Source organism: Camelus bactrianus, chromosome 5 (genome assembly GCF_048773025.1).
Source record: "Camelus bactrianus isolate YW-2024 breed Bactrian camel chromosome 5, ASM4877302v1, whole genome shotgun sequence".
In the NCBI taxonomy this organism is placed as follows: Eukaryota; Metazoa; Chordata; class Mammalia; order Artiodactyla; family Camelidae; genus Camelus; species Camelus bactrianus.
The window spans coordinates 74478812-74506229 of NC_133543.1; the positions used below are offsets into that span (position 1 = coordinate 74478812).

General features: G+C 34.8%; 1 protein-coding gene across 2 annotated transcripts; it reads left to right on the forward strand.

Moving 5' to 3' along the window:
• NDUFS1 (NADH:ubiquinone oxidoreductase core subunit S1) lies at window positions 1-27191 on the forward strand. 2 transcript variants are annotated; one of them, XM_010960115.2, is made up of 19 exons: window positions 1-158; window positions 3610-3674; window positions 4193-4284; window positions 6283-6390; window positions 7084-7160; window positions 7804-7885; window positions 7977-8107; window positions 8735-8920; window positions 10924-11058; window positions 11735-11849; window positions 12605-12750; window positions 13093-13221; window positions 16702-16831; window positions 18941-19101; window positions 22236-22390; window positions 23743-23918; window positions 24480-24614; window positions 24713-24785; window positions 25970-27191. In XM_010960115.2, exons 2-19 carry the CDS (start codon window positions 3614-3616, stop codon window positions 26059-26061), a joined length of 2184 nt encoding a protein of 727 aa, XP_010958417.1. In that variant the 5' UTR covers window positions 1-158; window positions 3610-3613; the 3' UTR covers window positions 26062-27191. The 2 variants fall into 2 exon arrangements, with proteins under 2 accessions (XP_010958417.1, XP_010958418.1); XM_010960116.3 differs by lacking the exon at window positions 1-158 and adding an exon at window positions 270-318.
• Window positions 27192-27418: the final 227 nt, after the last annotated feature.

Consider the following 27418-nt stretch of genomic DNA (forward strand, 5'->3'; position numbering starts at 1 on the left):
TTGTCGAACTGGGGTTTCTAGTCCCTCCTGGCTTCCCGTTCTCCAGACCCGGGACGGAGACAGCCGAGGCCTCCATATTGAAAAAGCGACCCGGCCCGTAAAGGGTCGGTGAGGTGTGGACAGCTCTGCAGACCAGCCTCGGCGGCTTCAGGGGGAAGGTGAGGTCGTGTTTGGGTGAGAAGGTTGAGGTGCCTCGGCCCTGCAATTTGGTTTTTTGACGAGACTGTTTCCTTTGGCTCAGTCCACTCATTTTCTTCTTGTCCTTGACGGGGCGCCGCGTCCCACCCCGCCTCCTTGGGAACCCCCGAGAGCTGGCAGGTGAGGACTGTTAGCCGAGGTCTCTGGTCTAATGGAACCTAAGAGGAGGAAGGGGTCTGGAAGCCTTGGGGAACGCTGGCCGGAATGCAGCCTTGTAGGTGACCTCTTTGCAGGGGAACGCAGGACAGTCTCCTTCGTGGAGAGGAGGCTGTTTTGTTCCCCGGGAGCGGGCCTATGTCAAGTGACTTAGGCCTAAACACTGAGCATTTTCCCCCAAATTAACACAAACCTGCTACAGTGCATCTTTGATCACTGTTGCCTCAGCAATCGTCCATGCCTCTCTTGTTTTGTTTGGTATTTTGATTTTGTCTGTGGACTGCGTTGAGTAGTACTGTTTATCCTTTTCACTGGTGGGGAAAGTGAAGAAAAAGACATTTTAAGAGTTGGTCCAAGGTCGCACTGCGAATAACAAAGCTATATTGTTTAACAGTTTGGGGGATCTAGTAAAATGGTAAAGTGCATTGTAAAATCATGGGTCAGGCACAACTCTGCTCAAAAACCAAATGAGGGTATAGAAAATGTAACCTGAACTATGTCTGGTAAATAGACACCAAGTTCGTTTTTTGTGGAATGTTGTTTTTTCTTACTGAATTCTGTGTACACCTTTAAATGGAGTGTTATAATGTTGCCAGAGCACTTGCACTCTTTAATTACAGAAAAGTGGAAATTAAATTATGGCCAGAGGGTGGAGATAGAATTTATTTAGCAAATACTAAACGTCAACTGTAATCTAGAAATGAGACCACAAAGAATTAAATGAGTGATATGGCTGAGGAGTAGTTGGGACATTTTAGATAAGCTGGTAAAAGAGAGTCTCCCTGACGAATGTCATTTAAGCCAAAATTTGGAGGATGAGGAGGAGCCAAAAAGATCTGAGGGAAGAGCATTTCAGCCTGAGGCTACAGCCTGTGTGAAGATGGTAGCTGTGGCAGCCCTGTGGAAGCCAGGAGACCTGTTGGGGGCTATTATAATAGTCCAAGCAAGAGATGAGAGTGGCTTGGAATAGAAATAGTACCTTGGAGGGAGAGAAGTGGATAGATAACAGCATACATGGTGCAGAATGTGGAATAGTATTGTCTCTGAACAAAGTGTCTAGTCTAGTTTCAGACATGATTAATCGTAATTAAGATTAATCCTAGAGATGATTATTTTTGTTCGTACGTGGTAGCTAAGTAAGTGTAAAGTGCATTTAAGAGTTTTGCAAATCTGTATTTCTTATGTTGAGGCTATGCAGTCTTCCATTTGATGTTGGGTTTTCAACAGACAGCCTAGTCCTGGTGGACTTCCCAGCTAAAGTGGACGCCACTTTCATATTATATTGGAAACAAAATAATATTAAAGATTTTACACTGTTGTATGAAATACTGGTTGTTGATTTTGAATCTGTCATTACTGTAATTCGGCAAATTCAACTTTACCTTTATTTCAGTAGATTTTAATAGGACAGTTGCTTCTCATTCTGGAACTTGGTGGTGAAACTACAGTTGACCCTTGAACAACGAGGGGATTACGAGCGCCCACCCTCGTGCAGTCAAAAATCTGCATATAATTTATAGTTGGCCCTCTGTATCCACGGTTCTGCATCTGAGGATTCAACTGATCTCAGATCTTTTAGTACTGTAGTATTTACTGAAAAAAACTCATCTATAAAGGGATCTGCACAGTTCAAACCCGTAGTGTTTAAGGGTTAACTATTTAATGATTATATTTTCAAGGGCACTGTGCTAGGTCTTCAGAAAAGGGAAATGACAAAAGTGTACCATTCCTTATCAGGGAGCTTATAGTTTAGTAGGTGCTGAAATTGATTACTAACCTATAGTTTAGTAGGTGGAATAATAAAGGTATATGCACAGTGTGTCCTGATACTGAAGAGAAGGGCCACAAAGGAGGAGTACTTTAAAACTGATTTTCAGTGGCCAGTGGCTAGTACTGCCTAAATTGAATTCAGCTTTAACTGGCATTAATTGAGCGCTTACTAATACCACATAGCCTGGGAGATATTGTTTTCTTCTATAGATAAAGAAACAGAAACTCTTGATTTACCAAAAAGTCTTTCACTAGTAGGCAACAGATGTCTGCAAATTCAATATCCCAAATTCTGAACTAATGAATTTTGAGTTATTGAGGTCTGAATTAATGGAATTTCCTGTTATACATCATTCATAATAGGTATGCGAAACTTTATGCTTAAAACTTAGGTAGATATACTATTTTTCACTCCTTTAACCTTTGAAATTCTTTATGTGATACATTTTGATCACATAATTTGCATTTTAAGAGTTCCAAATGAATAATCAGATGCTTAGCCCGTATAATCAAGTGGGTAGACAGAATGTTCAGTGCTTAGCCCATGTGATGAAGCGAATGGACCAAAAACTAAAAGATAGGATAACTTTTCTCTCTGTTTTCTTACGTAAAACTTTAATTGCTGTTATTTATATAATCCACTTCCATTTATTTTGATGATTTTCTCTCAGCTTCAGCACTGTTGACACTTCAGATAATTCTTTTTTATGGGGTACTATCCTGAGCGTTGAGAATGTTCAGTAGCACCCTGGCCTCTACCCACTAGATGCCATTAGCTTTGCCCTGTCACGGCAACGAATAGTTTGTCCAGTTATTGCTAAATGTCCTCTGGAAGCAAATTTGTCTCTTGTTGAGAACCCTGTTTTAGAGCTTACTGTGTACCAGCCTTGGGATAGGTACTGAGGAGAGAAAGATTCAAGAAGTTCATAATACAGAGGGTGAGTGGAGCAGGCACATAAATAATCGCAGATGTACTACTTGGCAAAGAAAATGGTATTCCAGACACTTTAAGGCTTGGGCTTGTGAGCCCGGCTGAGGATATCTCAGGAGCATCTAGTAGAAAACTGCTCAGAACATGGAATGTTAGAATATGTATTAGCAGGAAATGAAGGCAGAAAGGAAAGCTTTATTTTACGTAGCTTTTAATCACAAGCTCGCTGTTATTCTTGAAATCAATTTTACTATATAGTAGTGTTTTAAGTTAGATCATTTGTTTATAGTTAAAAACGAAAACAAAACTGCCCTTTTAAAGAATCATAAGGCTCAAATTTATATACTAGCTGCTCCTTAGATTCTTGACAATGTACAAATTTCTCTGAGAGGGAGTATTCATATCTCTAGAATTTGAAGAAAAATAGCAGGACTTGTAAATGTTCAGTGAAATAATGTAAATAAAGTGCCTTAAAATCATAAAATATTACCGAAAAGTTTGTAATTAGGATTTTTTTCCTATAATAATACAGCTTTTCTTTGTTTTATTCTTAGCAATATGTTAAGGATACCTGTAACAAGGACCTTAATAGGCCTTTCTAAGTCTCCTAAAGGATGTGGTGAGTATTTTTTTATTTGCATTTATGGGCACTGGACTTTGTATCTTTGTAAATTCTTAGGTCTGTGGTATGTTTCTTGAAAGACCCTAAACTCGTAATTTAAGTAAAAATAGAAACAGTGGCCCAAGTTGAATAGTCATTTTCAAAATATAACTTTAAACCGTTTATAGAAATTATCGTGGAATAGAAAATAGTAGGAACTGTCCATCAGTGCCAAAATGGGAAAAGCAGTCATTCTGCTTTTGAGAAGTGGTCTTCCCGTGAACGTATTTTCAGTGATATTAAAAGTTTCAATCTAAACTGCTGTTAAAAGTAGACAAACATATTTGGTATTCAAGATTAGAAAAGCTTTCTTCCAATTCAGTATTTTTAAAGTTTGCATCTAGTGAAAAAGAGGGGAATAGTATATAATGAAGAAAAATTTAAAGGTATAGGTTAGAGTGAGTTAATCCATTGTCCTCTGCTATAATAAATTGAATTCTGTTAATTTTTTTCACCTCAATATTTTTGATGTTCAGCTCGAACAACTGCCACAGCAGCAAGCAACTTGATTGAAGTATTTGTTGATGGTCAGTCTGTCATGGTGGAACCAGGAACTACCGTCCTCCAAGTAGGCGTGCATTTTTATTCTTTATTTTTGTGTATGTTCTAATTTTTAAAAAGTTTATTTTCTTTATACTGTTTATTTACTTCTAAAATTTTCAAGATTTCTTGACAAATGTTCATTAAAGAACTACAGATAGTAAAATTATATGAAAATAAGTTTGATTTGAAATATTGGCATTTCAGAATAAGCTGTCATTTATCCGTTTCTGACTTTCTTAGTGAAGTGTGGCAGTTCTTTTGTTTTACTTCTGCCTTACAAATAAATACCTATTTAAAAATTTTACTTTACCTAAATATTATTAGTTAACATAGGTAAGTTCGAGGAAGAGGTAACCTTTGTTTGTTGTGAGCCTTTTGATGCTTTTCACTTTTACATAACCTTTCTATTTTTAGTAATATTTCTAAGAATGTGTCCTACAAAGCAGGTAAATGGTTCTTAAATTCGTGCTCTAAATATTTACTTTCTCCAAATTCCCCCAGAACTGACAAAATTGGTCATGGAAGTAATACTTCATTTCATCTGTAAATTACTATAGCACTAAATGCTCTTTATTCATTTTAGGAGTAATTTCTAGACTATCTGCCAGGTGTAGACATGTAAACAATAAAAGTATCATATAACAAAAATATATTCAAGGTCCACTGGAGAATATTTTGGCATGTATAGGAGGTGATAGAAAGAGATGTCAGAAACATTTCAGGTAATCCCTGAGGCGATTTGAAAGGATAGGTAGGTGTTTATATGTGGACAAGGAAGCTTCAAGTAATTTGGTATTGATGGAACATAAGGTATATGTAGAAAGGGAGATAATAGGTAATTGGGTTATTCTGGTAGAGGTTGAGTCATGAAAGAAGATACATATAATGTTAAAGAGCTTGTAGTTTGACCCATCAGGAGTTTTCATGGCTATTAAGCAGGATGACAGTGACTGTAGAGGATGATGGTTTGGAGGATAGTAAGATTAGAGTGAGAGACAAAGAGTGTATCTTGCAATAGCGGAGTAGGAAATAAAAAGGCCTAAAATGGTGGCAGTGGGAATGAAAACAAGAGGGTATATTCAAGGGAGAATGAGATATAGACAGGCCTTAATGATGAAGAGCAGAGGAGTTTTTGTGATTCCTGGTGGTGGTAGCTTATTTGGGGATGTATAGTAGAAATTTTTAACTGTCTATGGAGCTTACTCATGCAAATACCTATTTAAAGCTTGGAGAAGTGGAGGACTGTCAGGGCTGCAGATGAAGGTTTGAGTGTAATCATCATATGTAATGTGAGCTAGTGTGAGGGCTGGGACAGTTGGCCCACTGCATCTAGCGCATAGAAAGACTCGATACATTTTTGCTAAGTAGTTAAAATATTGAAAATTGATGGCTGAGCTTTAGAATGAAGGCTCAGGATGGAAGAACTAATTCTACAGGAAATTTAAATACATGTATAGGCTCAGAGAAGAAGCAAGAATAATTGGTAGAGCAGAACTAATCTCCCTCACTAGGCAAATGGGAACTGGGAAAAGAGCTTCAGTCAGCAGTGGGAGTGAGAGACCTGGGTGGGATATATGGAGCCAAAGATAGAACCAGATCATAGCCAGCCAGATGGTATGAAATGCAATCTAATTCAAAGAAAGAGAGCTAGTCAAGGAGAAAGTCCAGGTATGAAACCACTGGGATATAGTTTGAAGGGGAAGTCTTTGTGGACAGTAGTTCAGAGTAGAAATGGGGAGTTAAGCCTTCAGCACAGTCTTTATCCAGTGTCTTCCACACAAGGTGTAGGCTTAGTGAGGATCTTTAGAGAGGTAGCTTCAGAGTGGACGGGGTTTGGAATCAAGAGCAAAGAACAGGAGGGAAATCTCTTTGGGGATGAAGTAAGAATGAAGATACCGATATTTATAGATAGGCAGGAGATGGCCTCATGTTGGATTCTTTGTTTGTGTTTCCTTTTTCCTGTGTTTAGACAAGGATAAGTTCAGGTTATTCTATAGCAAAAATTTTTAACTTTGTCTTCTAGGCTTGTGAGAAGGTTGGCATGCAGATCCCTCGATTCTGTTATCATGAAAGGTTGTCAGTTGCCGGAAACTGCAGGATGTGCCTTGTTGAAATTGAGAAAGCGCCTAAGGTACTTGATATCTAAAATTCCACACCATGCTGTAGAAGGTAGAAAACTTTAAATCTTGCAGCAAACTTTATTTAGAATCAATTTTGTGGTAGTGGAGAATCTAGTCCTGTTTACTTCTATCTGTAAATTAATTCTTTGTGTGATTGATTCTCTCATTTCAAAACTGGAAACACATCAGTGAAAGTGCTTTGTAAATGCTGCAAGTGCCATATAATTGTAACACTTAGAAATTAAAGGGGGCTTCTTGGAGTGGTCAGTATTTCCACATGACTATATAACACACAACTAGGATGTGGAGTTGCCAGGCAGCACATTAGAAGTGATTATGCTGTGCCATTTTCACTAGACAATAGGGTTGCAGTGAAGAGGTTCACATTCAGTTTTATTGTTTTGGCTCTTGCAGTTCTAATTCAATAGTGCCTGCTAATCAAAACACGGTTATTTGATGTTCTGTTTCAGAGTCTCTTAGGAAAAAATTGCATTGATTATTAGAATAAAATTAAGAGGATATCTTATTTGTTTCTAAGAGAAATGTAAAATGCCAGATTATCATATTATAAATATGAAAACTAAGAAGTTCAGTCTTCAGAAATACTCTGTTCTTTCCTTGTTTTCAAATGTATAATGTTTTTATATTTTGGATTACTTAATTACAAATAAATACAAATACAGATTTTTGCATTGAAATTCCAGGTTGTAGCTGCTTGTGCCATGCCAGTAATGAAAGGTTGGAATATCCTGACAAACTCAGAGAAATCTAAGAAAGCCAGGTACTTTATTGTTAACTCAGCATAATGACTTCTAAGAGCAGAAATGGCACATTTCAGGAAGTAGACCCTCCCATAGATGAGAAATTCGGTATCAAAACTGTGAACAAGTTTGGATGTTTGGCTTCTAGGAGCAGTGGAAGTGAGTACACAGTAAAGGAGGTAAAGTCAGGTGTTTGTGGCTTTGAGCCTAGATTGGTATCAGCGTTAAAATTCCATGTTTAAAACCTTGCTCAATTTGTGATGAACAGTGAGTCTGGGGCTTATTGAACTGAGTTTATTGCAGTGATATTGTACTGTACTATACTGGCTGTGGTTGGGCTTGTTTTTGCTTTGCATTTGTGTTTTTGTTTTAAATTAATGTGAATGTTTTCTGAGGACCATTCAGCAACTTTTGGTAACTCTGTATTGTTAAAAGTCATAATTTTTTAGATTCTCTAATGATACTTTATTCTAGACTCCTATAAACATTTTTTAGATTACGTATTTAATGCTAATGATAGTTACATTGGCATTTCTGTAATAAATGTAAAGTAAATACTATTTGAGAGCATACATCTGTGATGGTTATTTAAATAACTTATATGTAAACCATTTTGAATGCCAGCGATTGACATCATTTTATATATTATAATTTTCCATACAGAGAAGGTGTGATGGAGTTCTTATTAGCAAATCACCCATTGGACTGTCCTATTTGTGACCAAGGAGGTGAATGTGATTTGCAGGTATGTAGTCTAAGTTTGTAAATCTTCTTGGTTGTCTCAAGTTCTAATTTTGATAGCAAAATTAGATTAATGCTTTCATAATCTACTTAAGGATCAGTCCATGATGTTTGGAAGTGATAGGAGCCGATTTTTAGAGGGGAAACGTGCTGTGGAGGACAAGAACATTGGGCCATTGGTAAAAACCATTATGACTAGATGTATACAGTGTACTCGCTGCATCAGGTAATTTTTTTTCCTTGTCTCTTCTGGAATGTCATACGTATACTTATTTAATAGTCACAAAATTTGGTGGAATAACGACACTGGAAAGGAGGGCAACTTCTATTTTTTTTATTTTTATTTTTGAGGGGGGAGGTAATTAGGTTTATTCATTTACTTATTAATTTTTTTTAGAGGAGGTAGTGGGGATTGAACTCAGGATCTCATGCATGCTAAGCATGTGCTCTACCACTTGAGCTACACCCTCTCCCCAGATGGCAGCTTTTATTGGTGGGAGAAGAGGAATGTTGTTTTCAGTTGTTTCTTGCATAAGCCAATAAAATGAATAAGTTTCCACTTTTGCTTAATATCAACTTTAGCTGGATTTAAAAATCAAAATGTACAAGCATTAACTGTGGTAACTTGCTGAGCTATACTCATGATTTGTGCAGTTTTCCGTATGTGTATTATACTTCAAATTAAATGCAAACATTTATTGAATAATTTTTTTATTCAGGGACTATGTTCACCATTGAAAATATATTTGTATCTTTTAAGTGTTTTGAAAATCATTATCTCTTGGTGGTAATGATAGGAAAGGAGGTCATTTTGCTGGGTTTGACCATTTGATGGTACATTTTTATCTTGCAGATTTGCAAGTGAGATTGCAGGAGTAGATGATTTGGGAACAACAGGCAGAGGAAATGATATGCAGGTTGGCACATACATTGAAAAGATGTTCATGTCTGAACTTTCTGGAAATATCATTGACATATGCCCTGTAGGTGCCCTGACCTCTAAGCCCTATGCCTTTACCGCCCGGCCTTGGGAAACAAGGTATTCATCATTGTTGTATTTTTTGTCCTTTATTTCACTACTATTCAAAAAAAAATTAAGGTTCATTTTCCTCCTGAGTTCTGATTGTTTTGGTGTGCTAAGTTTTTGATTGCTGTAAGTAAAACCCTTTTAATGGAAGATAAGTTGTTAGGTTGAAGGATAGGATGAACCTGTTCAAATTACTGTGGTTTTCTTGGAAATTAACTCCAAAGTACTTAACCACAAAATTGTTTTATTCACTTGTACTTCCACGGAGTAAGATTGTCCTGATTTTTAAAAATTTATAGTTTCCTCTCATTGTATTTTAAATTTTTAACCATGTATACATACCATACTTTATTTAATCAGTTTCTATTAATAGACATTTAGTTTATTTTTTTTATAATTACAAATCTATGGTAAACATGATTATTTATACATTTTCTTAGATATCTCTGATTCTTCTGATTAAACCAAGAAATGTAATAGTCACAATAAATTTGAATATTTTTAAGGTTCTAGAAACGTATCACATCAAATTGCGCTCCAATTTTAAACTTCTATCAGAGTATATGGGAGTATCTTAAAATTGAAGACTTTAAACCATGTATTTATGTATACAAAAGGTTTCAGGGGTTGAGTGCAGGGGGGGAGAGAGTACATAACTGAAATGTTTACGCAGAAAGTTTTTTCTCCTCTCTTGAGGCTTCTATAATGCATGTGTTGCTACACTTAAGTGTTGTGCCACAGGTGTCTGAGATTCTATTCATTTTTCTTAATTTTTTCTCTTTGCTTTTCAAATTGGATAAATTCTGTTGATCTGTTGTCAGGTTTATTCCTTCTTTTATTTGCCATCTCAAATCTGCTATTCAGCCCCAGTAGTGAATTTTTTATTAGTCACACTTTCCAACTTCAGAATTTCTGTTTGGTTCTTTTTTATAATTTGCATATCCTTATGAGAATCTCTACTTATTGATTCATGGTTTCATATTTCTCTTTAATATTTAAACTTGGTTTTCCTTAGTTTTTAAAATATATTTCAATACTCTTGTTTTTATTTTTAAGCAGGGCTTCTTAGGGGTTGCTTCTGTGTCTGTATCACTTAGTAGTCAGATACTCAGAATCCTTGAGCCAATAAAGTTTCCATCCCCTGCCTGTTAATCTATGTGGATAGAAATGCATATTCAAAGTTCAGGCTGTTTTCAAGTCTGCCCAGCTTGTACTTTGCATGGGCCTTTTCATCTCTGTGTTGTTAAGGAGTGTGTGAACAGCGTGGGCTCTCTCTAGTCTCAGTTGGCATTATGTGCAGCCTCCCCTAGGAATGCTTGCCCTGACTGCAGCCTCAAACCAGTAGACCGTTGGCTTTCCTCAGCTCAGTGACCTCCAGGATATCACTTTCACAGACAACTTTCCCCATTTCTCCAAATTGAGTGACTCTTTGTCTGCAGTAAAGACACTCCTATCATCAGAGCTTGCCCCATCCTGGCAGAACCTCCAGTTCAAGGTGGTGTGAAAGGGGATAAGAATAGTCTCAAGCCAGAACAGCACTGATTTCCTCTGTTCTTACTCGAAGTTTAGCAGTTTTTCCACACATAAAAGCTTCTTGTGATGTTGTATATATACTTTTGGTAGCTCTCCAAAGAACTGAGTTGGTTACTTTTGTCAGTTTTGCCTAGCTTTATTTTTGCTTTTGGTGGGGAGGATTTGTCAAGCTCCTTAACTAGCCATATGCAGAAATCCTACCCCTCTTATTATTTATTTTGATACTCAGATTATCCCAGATTTGGCTATTTGGTGCCCTTCCAGTTGGCTTCTGTATTAGATAATAGTTTTAAAGATTTTATTTTTGCATTATGATCTATTCAGATATGAGAGTATAAATCACAATTCCTCTAAGTTCCATTATTTTTAGAAATTCAGAAAGGAAAGTAATTGCAGAATTTGTTGGTTTTGGTAAACTGGTAACAAATTTTTTCCTTATTCTCAAAAGCAATATAGTAAATATATGTGTTTTATTTTCTTAGAAAGACAGAATCCATTGATGTGATGGATGCAGTTGGAAGTAATATTGTGGTCAGCACAAGAACTGGAGAGGTGATGAGGATTTTGCCAAGGATGCACGAGGACATCAATGAAGAATGGATCTCTGATAAAACCAGGTACATGCCATATTGTTTCCTTTAAGTTTTGCAATTGACTTAAAGAAACTTTTATAATTATCTTTATTTTAAAGAGCTATATTTTATATTTGCAAGTTAATGAATATAGACTATTGATATCTGTACTGTTTATATAGAGAATTGGACAAAATTGACATTAATAGCCCTGTGTGTATCACTGGCTTTCATAGTAATTTTGAGAAGTACCTTTTTTCCTCCCAGATGGAGAAGTTGAAATAAATTAAGGTACTTAATCTATTTCAGTTTGTCTCTGTCTCATTGGAGAACAGAAGCTAAATATAAGTCACAGTTGGCACAACATAATTTTGATGAAATATCTAGAGATGCTCAAGTTTTATAAATAAAAATGGTTTGGCTTTCTTAGCTACCAATTTTTTTGTGTGTTACAACAATTTTAAGATTATTCAATTAACTGAAAATTATAAGAACTCAAACTTTATAGGTGGTATTATAGTTTTAGGTGATACTCATAAAATATTTATTAGTTAAACTCCCCAAAAAACCTGGAATAATTATTTGTGTCCAAGTATTTATTATTCTAATTAACACTTGAACCAATCCTGTATTTAAATAACATTTCTTTTAGATTTTAAAGTTCAAAGTTATGGTTGCCTCTTCAGCAGCATTCACAAATGATGTAATTTCTGTTATCTAGATTTGCCTATGATGGGCTAAAACGTCAAAGACTTACCGAGCCGATGGTCAGAAATGAAAAGGGGCTTTTAACGTATACCACCTGGGAGGATGCGCTCTCTCGTGTAGCTGGAATGGTAAAAGATTGAAATATAGAATAAATATATTTGTGATTTCCAAGGGACATCTTTGTAATGAAGAGGGGATGTGTTTGTCTTCACTTCTTTCCTCTTGCCAAGATTACCTTCCATTTAACCAACATTTATGGAGAACTGCATGCCAGATGTCATGCTAGATGTAGGGATATAAAGACCTCTAGTACATGGTTCCGGCCTCCCACAATCTTGTAGTAGGAATAGATGCATAATTAGGCAGTTATTGTATGCTATTTTGATGGTTGTGCAGCAAATGATACATGCGAGAGCACACTGGAGGGATGCCTAACCAGGGCTAGCATGTTATCTAGGTAAGGTGACTCCTTAGACAAAGGCTAAGCATGAATACAGGCTTACCAGAGCAGAAATGAGGGGAATGGCTTTCTGGTCATAGAAAAACAATATCCATAAAGGGTTTAAAGGAATGACAGATACTTCAGAAGAAGTTGTATTTAATTATAGCTCCACAGTTTTCATCCTTCAGACATCATTTTGAGGCCCCTTTGTTCCCAATTTAAAACAAACAGCTTTATTCCAAGCTGATGTTATTAGCCTTGGCCCCACATACACTTCTGCTTTTCACTTTTAGATTAATGGTGCAAAACTTTTTAGTCAGATGTTTGTTGCTTTTTTTGAACTTGAAAATGACTGCATTACTGTTTTGTTTTCTGAACAATTCATTGTGGTCTTTTGCTCAGTGAAGGTTTCTTGATGATACCCTTTTCATCCATTTTTAGTTGCAGAGTTTTCAAGGCAGTGATGTGGCAGCAGTTGCAGGTGGCTTGGTGGATGCTGAAGCCCTGGTAGCTCTCAAAGATTTACTTAATAGAGTGGACTCTGACACCCTGTGCACTGAAGAGGTCTTCCCCACTGCAGGAGCTGGGTGAGAAATTTGAAGCTAGAATCTAGGCTTTCTTTCTTTTATTTCCCCTGTTACAAGTTGTGTTTAAACCAACACATCTATAGCATCTATGATTTATATGTGATAACTGGGATACTCCAACATTCCTGCTACTTTATTTTCACATATAGAACAAAGTCAAACCAGGACCTGTTACAGAATTCAATTATTAATAAGTATCTGAACCTTCGATGTAAGTTAAGGATACTTCATAAAACTTTTTTGTCTGGAGTGCCATGGGTTTGATGACATAAGAATATTTCATAGATTGTCGGTGTGCATTAGTTTTAAAGTAAAATTGCATTTTGTATTTTGTGTTTGTAGAACGGATCTGCGTTCCAATTACCTTCTTAATACTACAATTGCTGGTGTGGAAGAGGCAGATGTTGTCCTTTTGGTTGGTACAAATCCACGTTTTGAGGCACCACTATTTAATGCTAGAATTCGAAAAAGGTTAGTAATAATATTCAGGGTTTTAAAAACATTTATATAATAGTTTGTTTCATATATGAAAAGTGACCATTTTAGCTGATTTCATAATAGTGTTAGTGGGAGTGAAACTCCAAAAGATAACTGGAGGCCAATTTCTAACAGGTCCGTTCCCTCCTCCTCCCCCTGCTGATCTTTTTATTTTATCTTTTTAGTTTGAAGTAATTTAAGGTACTTAAAATGATCTTTGTATACCCATTTATTGTATAATGTTCACCCAAGTGAACCAATTTTAATATTCTATTTTTTTTTCTCCATGTGTGAATATAATCTTTTGAAAGTAGGTTTGTAGGTATGATGTCCTTTTTCTCCCACACTAAATACTTCTGTGTGAATTTCCTAAGAATTTTCTTAAGACACATTCTCTGTTTAAGAATATAATTCTCTACTTAATCAAGAATTTAGTATTGATACAATGTTACTATCTAGTTCATAGTTTATATTCTGATTTTTCTGTCTCTCTTTTATAATTTTTTCCTGCTGAGGATCCAGTCTGGAGTTACACATTGCTGTTAGTGTCATGACTATTCAGTCTCATTTTTTGACATTTTTTTGAAAAGTATAGGGCCAGTTATTTTGTAGAATGCCTCTCCATCTTTTTATATCCTAGATACTTATGAATAGGTCAACCATAGTATTTATTGTCTAAAATAGGATACTGTTGAGAGTAAAAGGAGGAGTTGTTAATTACTCTAGGATAACAGGTAAAACCCACCACTGTCTCAGACAAACCAAGAATATATGATCACTGCATTTATAACTATTTTTGGAGGCCCTGGATCCATACTTCCCTACCAAAGAGAATAGATATGAATGATGCGGTCTATTTTTATGAACTTTATTTAAATGGCCAAATGGATAGTGAAATAATTGACTTTGCTATGTAAATATGGCAAAATAAAGACTATAGATCATTTATTCTAAAATTAATGTCTTTGTTTATAGCTAGCTTAGAGTTAGGATTCTTACACAGCAAATGAATTCATTGTACAGGCTTACCTCATTTTGTTGTGCTTTGCTTTATCGTACTTTGCAGATACTGCTTTTTTCAAATTTAAAGTTTATGGTAGCCCTGCGTTGAGTAAGTCTATCATCACCATTTTCCAACAGTATTTGTCTACTTTTTGTCTCTGTGTCATATTTTGGTCATTCTCACAGTATTGTAAACTTGTTTATTATTAAATTTGTCGTGGTGATCTGTGACCAGTGATCTTTGATATTATTATTGTAATTATTTGGGGACACCACAAACCATACCCACATAAGATGGTGAATTTAATTAATAAATGTTGGTGTATTCTAGCTGCTTTGCCAACTGGTTGTTCCCCATCTCTCTTCCTCTTCTTGGGTCTCCCTATTCCCTGAGACAAAGAAATACTGAAAGTAGTCCAATTAATGACCTACGATGGCTTCTAAATGTTCAAGTGTTTGAGATAGGCCAAAAGCTAGGCCTCTAGTGCCAAATGGTTAGCCGAGTTGTGAGTGCAAAGGAAAAGTTCTTGAAGGAACTTAAAAGTGCTATTCCATTGAGCACATGAATGGTAAGAGCAGAACAGCCTTATTGCTGATACAGAGAAAGTTTTAGTGGTCTGGATAGAAGATCAGACTGGCCAAAACATTCCCTTAAGCTAAAGCCTAATCCAGAGCAAGGCCCTAACTCTTTACTTCTGAAGGCTGAGGAAGGTGAGGAAGCTGCAGAAGAAAAGTTTGAAGCTAGCAGAAGTTGGTCATGAGGTTTAAGGAAAGAAGCTGTCTTCATAACATAAGAGCACAAGATGAAGCAGCAAGTGCTGATGTAGAAGCTGCAGCAAGTTATCCAGAAGATCTAGCTCAGATAATGAGGGTGGCTACGCTAAACAACAGATTTTCAATGTAAATAAAACAGCCTTATATTGGAAAAAGACGCTATCTAGGACTTTCATAGCTAGAGAGATGTCAGTGCCTGGCTTCAGAGTTTCAAAGGACAGGCTGTTAGGAGCTAATACACCTGGTGACTTTTAAGTTGAAGCCACTGTTCAGCTTGCCATTCTGAAAATCCTAGGGCCCTTAAGAATTATACTAAATCTACTCTAACTCTGCTCAATAAATGAAACAGCAAAGCTTGGGTGACTGCACATTTGTTCAGAAAAAAAGATTCCTTTCAGAGTATTACTGCTAATTGACAATTGGACCTGATCACTCAAGACATCTGATGGAGATGTACAATGAGATTAATGTTGTTTTGTGCCTGGTAACACAACAGCAGTTCTGCAGCTCATAGATTAAGGAGCAATTTTGGTTTTTAAGACTTACTATTTAAGAAATATATTTCTTAAGGCTATAGCTGCCATAGTGATTCCACTAATGGATCTGGGCAAAGTAAATTGAAAACCTTCTGGAAAGAATTCACCATTCTAGATGCCATTAAGCAAATTCATGATTCTGGGAAGAGGTTAAGATAATCAGCATTAACAGGAATTTGAAAGAAGTTGATTTCAACCCTCATGGGTGACTTTGAGGGACTCAAGATTTTAGTGGAGGAAGTTACTGCAGATGTGGAAATAGCAAGAGAACTAGAATTAGAAGTGGATCCTGAAGATGTGAGTGAATTGCTGCAATCTCAATGGTAACACTTTAATGGGTGAGGAGTTAATTCTGATGGGTAAGCAGAGAAAGTGATTTTTTGAGATGGAGTCTACTATCTTTACAGAATCCTGTAAAAAATTGTTGAAATGACAATAGAGAATTTAGAATATTACATTAATTTAGTTGATAAAGCGGCGGCAGGATTTGAGAGGATTGACTCCAATTTTGAAAAAAATTTCTATGGTAGGTAGCATGCCATCATACATCACTGCATGCTAGAGATTTGTTCGTGAAAGGAGGAGTTAATTGACTCAGCAGACTTCATTAGTGTCTTATTTTAAGACATTGCTGCAGCCACCCCAGCCTTCAGCAGCCACCACCCTGATTATTCAACAGCCATAAACATCGAGGCAAGACCCTCCACCAGCAAAAAGATTTCAACTCACTCAAGATTCAGGTTATGGTTAGCATTTTTTTAGCAGTAAAGTATTTTTTATTGAAGATATGTATATATATATATAAATTTTTTTATGTAATACTTTTGTACATTTAATTAGACTGCAGTGTAGTGTACACATAACTTACATATGCACTGGGAAACCAAAAACTTCATGGGACTTCCTTTATTGTGATACTCACTTCGTTGGTGGTGGTCTGGGACCGAACCCACAATATCTCCAAGGTATGCCTGTGTTTTTAAAATACTTTATTTTGAAAGGTACATAGTAAATTATATCTTTTAAAGTTGAATGTTCTGGAAGTGCTTTTGTGCTTTTTTAACATTTTGTAATTTAAATAGATGTAGCACTTAGCATTGATAAGACTGGTAACTATGCTAACTTAGTGATTTAGCTCTAAAAACTGTTGTTTTTATTTCAGCTGGCTTCACAATGACTTACAAGTGGCCCTTATAGGCAGCCCGGTGGATCTCACTTACAGATATGACCATCTGGGAGATTCTCCCAAAATTCTTCAAGACATTGCTTCGGGTAGCCATCCATTCAGCCAGGTGCTGAATATGTATCTACTCTTGTTGATTTTCAAGTGTTGTTTTTAAATTTTATTGTTTTTACAGGAACAATATGTGATTACTGTTGGAAAAAAAAACCCAGCAATATAGGAAATAATATGTAAGAAAAATAAAAATTATCGAAAATCCCACCACCTCCAAACGAATATTGGTGAAACCTCATAGTCACCTCTCTATTCATATATAGGGCAAGATGGATGAATAGATAAGTAAACAAGAATGAAATCATGCTGTACATTTTTATTTATCAGAGTTTAATTTTACTTGAAGTTAATCAGAAAAGAAAATGAAGTGAAACTGGAAGAATTGAACTTCAAATTTCAGTGAAATCTTTCTTTACAGCAAGGAGTATTATTCCTAAAAGAAATTTCACCAGTTCTTTTACATGACTTTTTTATTACTGAGTTCTTTATTTACATTCATTTCATTGCTGTCTGGAGTTCAGAGTTTTTGGTTATTTTTTTTTTTCCCAAGAAGGATTTTCCTTGAGTTCTTTCTTTCTTGAGAATGTCTGTTTTATTACTGAAGAGAGCCTTGGCAGGGCTTTATAGGGTTGTATTTTTTTTTCCCTCTGAACTGCCTTTTATTCCTCTGGAGAAGCCTGTTGTCAACCATATTCTCCCCAGCCCTGTCCTATTGCTTTTTTGTTGTTGTCTAGATACTTTTTTTTTTTAATACTTGCTGCTTTATCCTTGACATTTAGTAACTTCATTGGACTATATCTTAATAATAGTGGTTCTCTACTATTTTTTTATGGGACGATGCATCTTTCAGTCTTAACAATTCAGGGTGCTTTTTGTTTTAGGATTTGTGTGTGTGTGTGTGTGTGTGGTGGTGGGCTGGTGATTGCTTAAAAAAAACTTAAAGGGTTTCTTTTTCTTATGTAACAGTGATTTCTGATAGTAGGCAGTTGTCCAAGGATGTCACCAAGGCAGGAGCCTGACTTCCTGCTTTGCCATTCTCAGTGCCCTTGTTCACTCACGTGTGTTTGTGGTTTGTGTGTGAGCCTCTCCTCGTGCTTCCAAGGTGGTTGCTCCACTTACAGCTTCAGGTGTAGGGAAGAAGAAAGTCAAGTGTGCAGGGACAAAGCAGCCAAACCCATCTCCTTCGTTTGTCAGTTTTGAGTACCATCATTGTGATTATAATGATCAAAAGTATTTTTTAAAACTTTATTGAAAAGAATCCCTCTTCTCTCTCCAGTTCACGTCCCCATGCCCCAGAAGGTGATGAGCGTTCTTCAGGAGAGTTTTCTTATGTAATAGATTTACATGTATTTTCTACTAATGAGTTCTGTTCTCCTTGTTAAGAACTCTGAACAGTGCAAATACTGAATCCCCTTTTCTATCTTATCTGTCTTTTTTCCTTTATTACATGTATATTATCTTCCATCTACTCTCTGTGTCCCAAGGAGGGAGGAGAAGATAGGGAAAACAGTGATCACTAGATCACAATGCAGAATACCTAAAACTTCCAGGGCTTTGCTTTGACCATAGTGACTACCTGAATACCTAAAACAGACAGGGAATACACCCCAAGTGCAAGAAACTGCAGATACGGGGAGGATGGAAAAATTAGAAGTAAAGCTGTAGACTAATAACAGCTCACTGTCCTGCCATCTTCTGTGTCATTCTTCAATAAATAGCTGGCTTCAACCAAAGACTCAGCATAAGAATTATACCTAGATACTACAAAGAGGAGAAGGACATACATACAACCAGATTTACTCAAACATCTTGCTAGTGCTGTGAAAAGGCTAAACAAGTACCAGATAAAATAGATTTTCAAAAAGTAAGCTCTGGAAATGAAAACCTGAGCCAAACATCCTTTGGTCAGAATGACTACAGTTAGGTCCCAGAAAAAAAACTGAGGAATGTCTGTGTAGATGTTCAGATGATACTGTGTGTAATAGGAGAAACCCTGCTCAAGTACCATGTCTATTGTATATCCTTAAGTTGACTAGCAAATCAAGACATTCATGTTAGAACTAATACTTGGGACAACGTATTGTAGATGCAAATTTGGTTAGATTTAATTTATTTTTAATGTTTTTTAAATCAGAAGTTTTTTTTTTTTTTTTTTCTTCAATAGATCCTAAAGGAAGCTAAAAAACCAATGGTAGTCCTAGGCAGTGCTGCACTCCAAAGAAATGATGGAGCAGCAATTCTTGCAGCTGTTTCCAACATTGCCCAAAAGATTCGGATGAGTAGTGGTGTTACTGGTGACTGGAAAGTAATGAATATCCTTCATAGGTATGTTGAGTAATTGTTTTATATTCTGTGATTTTCTGTATATGTGATCCTATTACACCATCACATTTAGATTTACGATCTTATTATTTAGTAATATTATCTTAGTAACAGATGTGAAATAGAAAGCTTTATTTGTGTGAGAAGAACCCAAGATAATAAATAATATTAAAATTATTCAAATAGCAGTAAATGCTGAGAAAATTTTGAAAATCTATCATATTAATATACCTTGGATCAAAAATTGAAACAAGTCTTCTGACTTTAAGGGATAAAAATGTAAGCTAACATGAGAATTCATCTGAAGTGAAGTTTTTCTCTGACAATATTAATAATGCAGCTTTATTTTTGGAAAGAGAAGAAATTATATGAAAATAAAAGTTACCCGTAGTCCACGTCTGTAGATAATTATTGTTATTCTTGTGAACTTTTCTTCTGGAGTTTTCTTGTGTGAGTATAAATATTTTTTTAGTTATATAGTTGAAATCATACTGTGAATAGTTTTGTATTTCGCAGGATAAACGCTTCTAAGGCCTTTTTTAAAAAACATTTCTGAGGTTTTTAATGCATATTTCCAACTTGCTCTAGAAAGGTTGTACCAATTTTACATTAGTGAATGAGTTTCCCATTTTACATAATTCTTTCTACCCTAAGTATGATTTTTCAAATCTTCAAATTTGTTTAAGGCTTAAAACTAAACACTTTTAAGTATGATAGGGACTTTTTTTCATTTAAAAGTGTTTGAATGCATTTTTAGACATTAATTGCTGTGTTACATTTCCCCTCTTGTTTTAATTTGGCATTATAAATCAGCATGTGAACATTTTTAAAAGGTTATTTATATTGGCCACCTCTAGATCCTTTCTAGCCACAATTTTTAGAATAGAAAGGAGACTGGGTATTTTCTTGTTTTTATTCACTTGTGAGTCCATGTCTTTATTAATGTAGTTTTTTGAGTTTTTTTTCATTTGTTTATTTTTCTGAATGGGTGTTTAATAACTTAAAAAAAAAATTCCTGAATGTCTAACAATTTCTTTCTGGTTCCTTCTCTTAGATGACCACTTGGCTAGATACAAAGATCACAAACTTTTTGCCTTTAATACTTAGTATTTTTTTCACCCTTTTCTTTCACTATTTTAGAGAGGATATCATCTGATTTGAGTTTTGTCTCTAATGATAACCTGATTTTATATATGTATGTGTTTTGGTCTGCCTGCCCACTCTTTGGATTCCTTATTTTTTTTGTGAGGTGGTTATTTATTTAAGTGGAGGTACTGGGGATTAAACCCAGGACCTTGTGCATGCTAAGCACGTATTCTACCACCGAGCTATACCCTCCCCCACTCATTTTTTATGTTAAAAAATTCTACCAGAATATAACTGGTGACATTCATTTGACCTTACCTTTGCCTCAAAATATAAAACTCCATTTTCAAAATGAAATTTTTGATTTGCTTTTTCTTTCGAGTTCAGAAAAAGCCAGTTGGTTTACTTTTACATTGTTATTTGCTCTTGTGCAAAAGTGTCTATTTGTTACACATTGGTTGGCCCTTTAAATTTTCATCTCTTATCTTTTCTCTCATAATTTTTCTCATTTTTTGTCTGTATTTAGGGAGAATTTCTTATATTCTATCATTTGTGAGTTTTCATTACAGTGAGCACTGACACCATTGTGATTTTTAATTGATTAACCTTGTTTTTTGGGGTTTTTAAATTTTTTTTCATTTCATTCTTACCACAAGATTTCCTCTTTATAAAAATTCACTGTAGTTTATTAAGACATATCTTTTAATGCTTGTTGAGGACCTGAAACTTATATTTTAAAACCTTTTCTTTATTTCTTATAGTAAGTCTATTTCAGAGTAAAGCATATTTTCTAACTCTTAGAGACTCTTTTAATTGGTTCTGTAGTTTTTTGTGTTGTCTACTGATCATTCTCGTCGAGACAATCTTAGACTTACACTCAGTTTGTTTTCCAAGGTGAGGTGGGCTCTGTCATAAATTAGTGTGAGTCTCTGCCCACATCTTTAAGAGACAGCAAGGCTTAGAATGAGGGAAATTAAGAAAAAAATACTATGTAGGTGGAGCGATAGGGAGAGCTAAATTTTAAAATTGAACTTGGAAAGTGTGCTTTCTCTAACTTTGTTCTTTTTTAAGACAGGTTTGGTTATCCTGGTGGGTCCTTTACAGTCCATATGAATTTTAGGATTAGCTTGTCAGTTTCCACAAAAGATTCAACTGTGATTTTTGATAGGGATTGCATTAAATCTATAGATCAATTTGGGGATTATTGTCATTTTAACAATACTAAGTCTTCCAATCCATGAACGTAAGATGTCTGTCCATTTGTTATTGCATTTAATTTCCTTTGGAGTTGTTTTGTAACTTTCAACAAATCTTGCACCTCTTTTGTTAAGTTTTTTCAAAGGATTTTATTCTTTTGATGTCCAATTAGAGAGTTTGACAGAGCAGCAGCATCTAGTGTGAATTTGTTTGACCTGCCCTCTTCTCTTACCAAATAGGTAAAAGCTTCATGCACAGTAGACCCTCGCAATGACTGCTTTTCCTATAAAGAAAGTTAATGGTAGCAGAGTAGACCAAAGACTCCCAAGTGTTCAAAGGATAGTTATTTGAGACCTCTTTTTTAAAAGATTATTATCTGCTTATAATAGTAATGTATTTTCATTGAAAAATATCCATAAGGACATACATCAGTATACTAATTAGAGTTCTGTGAATTAGTTTTATGAGTGGTATTTAAATTTTTCCCTTTTGGTTTTCAGAATCATCTGATTTTTTCTAATGACTGTGTTTGGCTTTATCAAGTCTTACTGTATTGAATAAAAATCAATTTAAGACAGTTGCAGTTGGCATAAAGTTTACAAAATTATTCCAGTAAGTATTATTTCATGAAGAGACAGTGTCCTAAGCATCTTGTTTCTTTGTTTGCCATTCTCAAAACAGTAAAAGACTGCTGTTTCTGGTTTTGACATCTATTTTAAATGGGTAGGAAAGATGAGGGAAGATTTTTGACAGCATTAAATAGAAAAGAGACTAGGTATCATTTCAGGAATCTCTTTAATTTTTTTCTAATGAGAACACAGCAAGGTTACTAAAAATCCATAATTGTTTTACAGAATCGCAAGCCAGGTAGCTGCTTTGGACCTTGGCTATAAACCTGGGGTGGAAGCAATTCGGAAGAACCCTCCCAAAGTACTGTTTCTTCTGGGAGCAGATGGAGGTTGTATCACTCGACAGGATTTGCCAAAGGACTGTTTCATTATTTATCAAGGTTTGTACCTTTTATGACACTAAAAACCAAAGAGAATAGTACATTGTGTATATTAAAAACTACTGCGGTATATTTAGTTGATTGAATATTTTCCGTTTCCCACACACCCCCCAAGTTTTTTAAATGGTTATTAAATTTTTTATAGATATTTAAATGTTTTAAATTTTATATTTAAAAATTGGTTTTATTAGTTACATAGTTGATATTGCTCTTAAGAATTATTACCTGGTGTTATTTAATAACGAAAAATTAGAGGAAACCTAAATGTCCCCAGAATAGTAATATAAATTATGAAATATTATATAGTATTACATCCAGCTTTTCAAAGAATATTTAGTGTTATTATGATTAAGGGAAAGCACTTTTATGTAAACAATGTAAAAGTCAAAAAATCATGAGTCTTGTGTTATAGGACATTTAATGAATTGTATTTAACAGTACTCCTTTGGCTTTTTGTGTTTAACTCATTTTCTCAAACTCTCATTCATTGTAAATGTAATCAAGTTTCCTTGGAATAAATGGAGTCCAGAGTATTCCTGGATATTTTACAGAGAAAAATATGTAACTTTGCACTTTATTTTATACATAAGCACTATAAATTTATAATAGGCTTTTTATTGCCATGGGACATAAAAAGCATTGTGTAACAATATTTCTTATCTTTAGTATAAGGTTAGACCAAAATGCATAAACTAAAATCTTATGCTAGTTCTATCCAGAGATAATCATTGGTGATAGCTTAGGTATGTGTGTTTTGTACATATTTCTGTTCATATGAACACGTGTGTACAAATGAGATCAAACTTTGTATGTTCTATAGCTTTCTTTCACTTAGGTTTCTTTTTTCTTCCAACACGCTTGTTAAACTTTTAATGAGCAGGTATTCTTTCAGTATACTATTTTCTGTACTCTCCTGTTTATGCCCTTTTAAGTATTATTACTGTCATATTCCTGTTCTCCACTTTTTGTTTCTCTACCATTTCAGTTTACTTTACCAAATTTCACTAACATACATCTGAGCATTTCCACTTCGTAATCATCAAAAGAAATAATATACCTAGTTGCCCATTATATGTGATGTATGATATTATATATATTTATGTATTTGCAAAAATTAATCTGGGAAGACACATACCAAAGGCTTTAACAGTAGTTATCTTTGGGAAGGGAGTTTAACAAGGGCAAGGTGGACTGTAATTTTTATTACAAGTACTTCAGTGCTATAGTGTTTTAATTTTTAAAACACTTGTCATTGTAAAAATGGGACTTTAAAGGTTGTATACTATGCTCATGTATTATACCTAATCAGCTTTGTGCTCAAATGTGATTTACCGTTTTCCGTCTTTTCCCAGGACATCACGGTGATGTCGGAGCTCCTATAGCTGATGTCATTCTCCCCGGCGCTGCTTACACAGAGAAGTCTGCCACTTACGTCAACACTGAGGGCCGAGCTCAGCAGACTAAAGTAGCAGTGACACCTCCTGGCTTGGCAAGAGAAGACTGGAAAATTATAAGAGCCCTTTCTGAGGTACTCGTTCTTGGTGATGCTGCTAATGGGGTGTGTGACATGTCAGCTTGTCAGAATGATTTCAAAGTCAAGGAATGTGCAGGTCTGAGATTCAGATATGATTTGAATAATCTCTATAGAAAACACATCTTTAGAAAATGGGGATTTCAAGTTAGTGTTTTTATTTTTGACTTGTTTTTTCCCTAAAGAGACTTCTTCTAATTCTTTTTACTGTAAAAAGAAGCATTATGAGGTTTAAAATAATGGACAGTTGTCTGTAAACTGTATATATGATTAGTAGCAGGTTAGCACAGGCATTCAGTTTTAGCAAAGCATTTCTTTATTTCATAATCAGTCTGTTTTTTAAAAAATAAATTAGTAAGTAGTGACAGCTATTTATTAATTAGAAGAATTATTGATAGTAGTGTTCCCCACTTAACCACTTGCTTAGTGTCATACAAGTGGACACCAATATATTTTTCCATAGTACTGCATTATTTTACTGTAGCTGCAGTGATACATTATTTAAAATTTTTAAGTATTAATGCTTTATATCAATTTTTGGAACCTGTTATGTTACAGATTGCAGGAATGACTCTACCATATGATACTCTGGATCAAGTAAGGAACAGATTGGAAGAAGTCTCTCCTAATCTTGTTCGATATGATGATGTTGAAGGAGCTAATTATTTCCAACAAGCGAATGAGCTCTCCAAGGTAAATCTTGTGCATGTGCAGTTTTCATCATGATGTATCCACTGGTGTGACAGTACTAGTTTTCAATACTGTTACTGTTTTCTTACCTTTTTTTGCAGCTAGTGAACCAGCAGCTTCTTGCTGATCCACTTGTTCCACCTCAGCTAACAATAAAAGACTTCTACATGACAGGTATGCAGTTGTCAACATGACTGCCAGATGTGAAAGGTGGGAAGGAATAAGGTCGTCTAATTTAGCATTATGATTCCAGACTGTTAGTGCTAGTATTCGATATTTTTAATCTTAGAAGATTTTCAAATATCAGAACTAATAAAATTTCATATTTTCTGATTTTACTTTAATATCTTTCTGAAATGTAAGTAGAGTTTGAAAATCTAAGAAGAGTGAACAGATTTTAAATATAAAATTTTACTGTTACATGTAAAAATCTCTGTGTAGCAGTTTAGAAAGAATTTTCTAAGTGACAACTGTGAAGGTTTTTCTGAGAATTACAATAGAAGAATTTAAACACTAAAATGTGAAACATGTTAAATGGTGCTTCTGATGTAAATTGTTAAGACTGTTCTTAAGGAATACAGACTAATAAACTTGTTAACTGAAGGTTTTACAACACTTGATATAACATCTAGGTTATGAGGTAGTTAATAGATGATTTTAAATAATTTTCTGTTCTAAAAGCAGATAGGAGTATATTTTAAGTTTTTAATACAGTTTGTTTATACCTAAGATTATGTTTAATAGGTTTTTTAGTTATATTACGAAAGTTGTGTTCTTCATAGAATATATACCTAAGCCCACAAGGGCAGGAAGAGAGTCACTGTGATCCCACTTCCCAGAAATAACTACATTTATGTTTAACATTTTGGTCAGTCATCCAGGGATATAAGCATATATTAACTTATTTAAACTAAAAATGAGATTATTCGTTTACTTAGTGGGGGGCAGTTTAGCAGGTTTATTGAAGTGGAATTTACATACCATAAAATTCACCTATGAAGTGTACAGTTCATGGTTTTAGTATACTGTTTTGTAACCCTTTTCTTCAATAATGGTATATATGCACATTTTTTCCCTATCTTTAATACTTTTCTGTATTTTTACTGGTTGCATATTGGCAAATTTTATGGCTGCATAAAACTATTGAATCATTCCTAGGAGTACTTACTAAAAGCATTTAGCTAATAAAGGGCTTATCTTCTGAACTTATTGGTTGATCTTGCAGTATTTACATATAGTTACATAGAGTATTACAGTCTTTTTTTAGTTGTTCCTGAATGTGGACAACAGGAAAGTTTTACTATGTGCATTTTTTGAAGTTGTATTTTCAAAATGCACTTTTTCTTGATATCTTCCAGATTCAATTAGCAGAGCCTCACAGACAATGGCCAAATGTGTCAAAGCTGTCACAGAGGGTGCTCAGGCAGTAGAGGAACCATCCGTATGCTGAAATACCTACTGGGACCCAGTTTTGCTACGGTTGGTTAATGGACAGTTATGTTGGAGTGCTCTCTTAGAGGTATATCTCTTTAAAAAATAATCTGAATGATGTCATATTTAAGGTTCTACCATGTTTTATTTGAACACGATATTGCAATTATCAAAGAGCTTGAGATTTCAAAGCATTTATGTATTGTGTGTAAACCTTGTTAAACAGCTTAATAAACATTATACAGATGCTCTTTCATGTAAAGGCATTGACAATCTTTGTGACAAAAAAAGAAAATCCTTAAAATGTGAATTTTTATTTATCTTCATTGATGACTTACATTTGTAAAATGGATGAAATAAGAATAGCTTCCATTAGGGGCTTTTTGTTTTAAGTGCTAAAGAAAAGATTTATGTATTCTGTCAAGCTGGGTAAATAGAAAAAATATATATAATATAACCATACATCAGACATGTATCTTGGACAACTCTAATTAATAATAATCATAATTATGATAGCTAATGATTATTCAGGTTTTTTAATGTGCTAAGCACTCTGGTTTTACATACATTATCTTGTTTTGTCCTTGTTACATCCCTTTGAGGCAGTGTTATCTCATTTTACAGATGAAGAAACTGAAGCCCAGGGATATTGGGTGGATATTGGGATATTGCTGAAAGCCACGGCAAAAAAAAAAAGTCATAGAATCACGCCTGATTTTCTGACTTCAAAGCCTATTTGTTCTTAACTGCTGCACATAATTTCCTCCCATTAATACAGATTCCATAGGTTGTTACTTCTAAGAATTAGTATTGAGAAGCTTAATGGATAACACATTTTTCTGTTTTCTCTTGAATCTGTTTGTAATGTTGTGGTGATTTATGTGATTTTTTTTTTTTTTTTTGGATAATAGATTGCATACATATGCACCCTTGGAATGAGGGAGGTCTCAAGAGATATAATTTAGGTCCTCATCGATGTTCCATATTTATTATATTAATACCATCTGTAGTATTAAGCAACTAAATTATTCCAGGGATAGAAGACAAAACTAACAGCTTTCATAATTTTCAATTGTCAAAAAAAAATTAAAATTTTACACTTAATCTAGGAGATAATCTAATGCTATATTAAATGTTTTTCCAAATCTATGTTCAGAATCCTTTGTTTTGTAATTTTTACTCCTTTCTGCTTTCACTAAAGACTTAGCCCTGACTATAGATTACAATTTTACTGATATAACAGAGGGTAAGATTTTTTAGACTATAGTATGCCATCAGTACTTTGTCTTTAAAAATTGTACAAAATTTGTCACCTAACAGCTTTTTCAGAATCGTGTTATTTTATTCACTTCAGTGATATGTCATGTAGTTGTGTA